General features: G+C 34.3%; 1 protein-coding gene across 1 annotated transcript in view; it reads right to left on the bottom strand.

Moving 5' to 3' along the window:
- The window catches only part of LOC107062118 (uncharacterized), a 2,749-nt gene extending 1,292 nt beyond the window's left edge, over positions 1-1,457 (bottom strand). Inside the window, exon 1 of the mRNA XM_015312356.1 lies at positions 34-1,457. Coding sequence (XP_015167842.1) covers positions 34-1,457 — 1,424 coding nt within the window. The remainder of the gene's footprint in view (positions 1-33) is intronic.
- Between the last annotated feature and the right edge of the window lie 2,177 nt (positions 1,458-3,634).

The raw sequence follows: 3,634 nt of genomic DNA, 5'->3' as shown, positions 1-3,634 counted from the left end.
AAGTTTACACATTGAGAAATATTAGATGAAAACCCATCAGGGACCTTTAAATTCTTCAAGAAAAGACATAACTTGTGTTTATCTTCAGGCGACAATGTGTAGCATGCAGTTGGAACTTCAACTTTCTCCCCTCTTTGGATAGGGTGCAATTCTGGCCTAATGTTCATTTCCTTCAAGTCTAACCGAGTGTTAATTGTGTCCTTTGTCTTTCCTTTGACATTCATGATTGTCCCCATAATATTATCGCATATATTTTTCTCAATATGCATGACATCCAAATTATGTCGCAACAAGAGAGATTTCCAATATGGAAGTTCCAAAAAGATACTTTTCTTGTTCCAATTATCATTTCGTTTTTCATGTGATATCTTCCTCTTTTTCTTTGGATCCTTTGTTAATGGTTCCCCTTCAAGATCTTGCACTTGATTAAGTATATCAATTCCAGAACATGTTTTCGGTGGGAGCCTTTTCTCTATTGTATCATCAAATGACTTCTTGTCATTCCTCCATCTGTGATCCTTGGGAAGGTAACGTCGATGACCCATAAAGCACTGTTTCTTACAATTAGTCAATCGAATTGAGGAAGTGTCTTTATTACAAGATGGACATGCCAATTTTCCTTTTGTACTCCATCCAGATATATTTCCATATGCTGGAAAGGCATTGATAGTCCATAACAAAGAAGCATGCAACTTAAAATTTTGTTTAGTTGATGCATCAAAGGTCTCAATACCAACTTCCCACAACTCCTTCAATTCCTCTATTAGAGGTTGAAGATATGTATCAATTGCATCTCCAGGACCATTTGGACCAGGAATAAGCATTGACAAGATAAAATTTTCCTGTTTCATACACAACCAAGGTGGTAAATTATAAGGAATAAGAACCACAGGCCAAATGCTATGTGAGCTTTTTGAATTGCGAAATGGCTGAAATCCATCACTAGCAAGTCCAAGTTGAACATTACGGGGCTCAATTGCAAAAGAAGGATGAAGTTCATCGAATGACTTCCATGCCATTGAATCAGCTGGGTGCCTCATTATTCCATCATTAATTCTTTCATCCTTATGCCATGTCATTAGAGAAGATGTCTTTGTAGACATAAACAACCTTTGAAGCCTAGCCTTTAATGGAAAATAGAGACGCAACAGCAAGAGGTCTTGAATCAAATAGAGCAAGCAAGTCCGTATTCTGTTCGGCTTACGCAAACTCTTTGAGGCTATCTTTTTACCTTTTTTATTCCTTGTTTCCCCGGTATGTTTATTCACTTTCCATCTGGACGCACCACAAATTTTGCAAGAATCAAGTAAGATATCATCCTTCCAATATAACATGCAATCATTAGTACAAGCATCAATTTTGTTGTAAGAAAGCCCAAGATCTCGAATAATCTTCTTTGCCTCATAATATGAATTTGGCAAATCAGCCCCATTAGGTAGTAACTCCTCTTTTAACATTTTTAATAACATGGTAAATGACTCATTACTCCAACGACCCATACTTTTGATGTGAAGCAATTTAATCAAAGATGAAAGCTTTGAAGCCTTTGAATTTTGTTATAATGGCTGCTCCAAATCCTTCAATAGGTTGTAAAATCTTTTAGCTTCAACATTTGGCTCCTCCTCAACTACATCTTCATAACCAGCGTGGGTAGCTGCTTCATTAACATTAGGAAATAAATTTTTCAACAATTCATGTACTTCATCTTCACTCTCATAACCTTCTACTTCATCATCATTTTCATCGTCAGAGTTTGACACTAGCTCACCTAAATGTTCTCCGTGGTGATACCAGAAATTATAATTTTGAATTATTCCATATACTTTCAAGTGTGTATCAATCGTCTCACGAGTTCCTAATGTTGTATTACAACATTTGTAACATGGACATCATATTTCAGTCTCTTTTCCTGATCTCTGAAAAACATAATCCAAAAACTTTTGCACACCATTTAAATAGGCTTGGTTGACCCGATTATCAAGTGAAAGTTGCATCCATTGCTTACAAGGTGCCATAACCTTGGAAAATACATTAAAAAGATTAAGAAAATATGAACAATAAGAAAAAGCGTAATATGCGCACAACATGTGATTCTATAACTAGTACATTAAGGAAATAGTGGCAGGTAACTACGCATTTGGATCAGTTTTAATAAAAATTATCTTTAATAGGTAAAAAATAGTTCACTTTTAATTTAGAAAACAGTAGTTCAGTGATCTGTTTCTTTAGGAAATGTCATTTCTCAGTTTTCCAAGTGAACTATTGTTTCAGAATCAAACAAAACTATCATTTTTCATTTTCAGTAGTAACATACAACAATCAGCTTTCTCACTTGCTTTGTTAGGCTTAAAAGCTTAGCAACCATTCACTTGTAATTCATAATGAATTTCTCAACTTGAACACAACTCTCTCGATATTGTTATTGTTTTAGCTCGTCTAGTTGTTAGTGCCTCTTTTCAAATTTAGTTCATTGTTCTAAACCTGTAGGAACACTTAGTTCTTTAAGGATAGATCCCCTTCATTTTTGGGATCATAACACACTATAAAACTGAATCTTTTTTACAAATAATAATCAGCAACTAGTGTGAGCGAACAAAAGCAACTTAAACAAGAAAAGTTATAACTCGAACAAAACAAACAACAAATCGTCTTTATAGAAAGAAACAAATTAACTGGCAGAAGTGGAGTAATACTTGAGATTCAAGTGAATATAAGATAAAGATTTTGTTGAGATCGGTGCTTGGCAGACCTGTGCTTTCTTTGTTCTGAATAAAAACACAAATGAAACACTGAAATGAAGTTGTTGCGTCTGCTACTAGGCAGACCTGTGCTTTCTCTATTTTGAGAAAACAATGATTTTCAGTTGAGAGCTACTCTTAGATTTAGAGAAGAAAAAAACAACTCGCAAAAGACGATAAATAACTGAGATACAAATATACAAAAATAAGATAACCAGTTAGAAAAAAAAAAGGATTAATGTTTTAAAAAAGTGTTAGAATGTCTCTTCTTGAAACATACAGCAATCAGCTTACATCTTTATTAGTTTTAGAATCAAACAAAACTATCATTTTTTCTCTTTTCCAGTAGTAACATACAATAATCAGCTTTCTCACTTGCTCTGTTAGGCTTAAAAGCTCAACAACACTTCACTTGTAATTCATAATGGATTTCTCAACTTGAACACAAGTCTCTCGATATTGATATTGTTTTAGCTCGTCTACTTGTTAGTGCCTCTTTTCAAGTTTAGTTCACTGTTCTAAACCTTTAGGAACACTTAGTTCTTTAAGGATAACACACTATAAAACTTAATCTTTTTTACAAATAATGATCAGCAGCTAGTGTGAACGAACAAAAGTAACTTAAACAAGAAGAGTTATGACTCGAACAAAACAAACAACAAATCAGCTAAATAGAAAGAAACAAATTAACTGGCAGAAGTGGAGTAATACCTGAGATTCGAGTGAATAGAAGATAGAGATTGAGTTGAGATCGGTGCTTGAAAGACCTGTGCTTTCTTTGTTCTGAAAAAACACAGATGAAGCACTGAAACCAAGCTGTTGCGTCTGCTTCTAGGAAGACCTGTGCTTTCTCTATTTTGAGAAAACAAATATTTTCAGTTGAGAGCTGCTCTTAG

The sequence above is a fragment of the Solanum tuberosum genome, unplaced genomic scaffold, assembly GCF_000226075.1.
Source record: "Solanum tuberosum cultivar DM 1-3 516 R44 unplaced genomic scaffold, SolTub_3.0 scf00197, whole genome shotgun sequence".
In the NCBI taxonomy this organism is placed as follows: Eukaryota; Viridiplantae; Streptophyta; class Magnoliopsida; order Solanales; family Solanaceae; genus Solanum; species Solanum tuberosum.
This window is presented reverse-complemented; position numbering and strand designations above follow the sequence as displayed.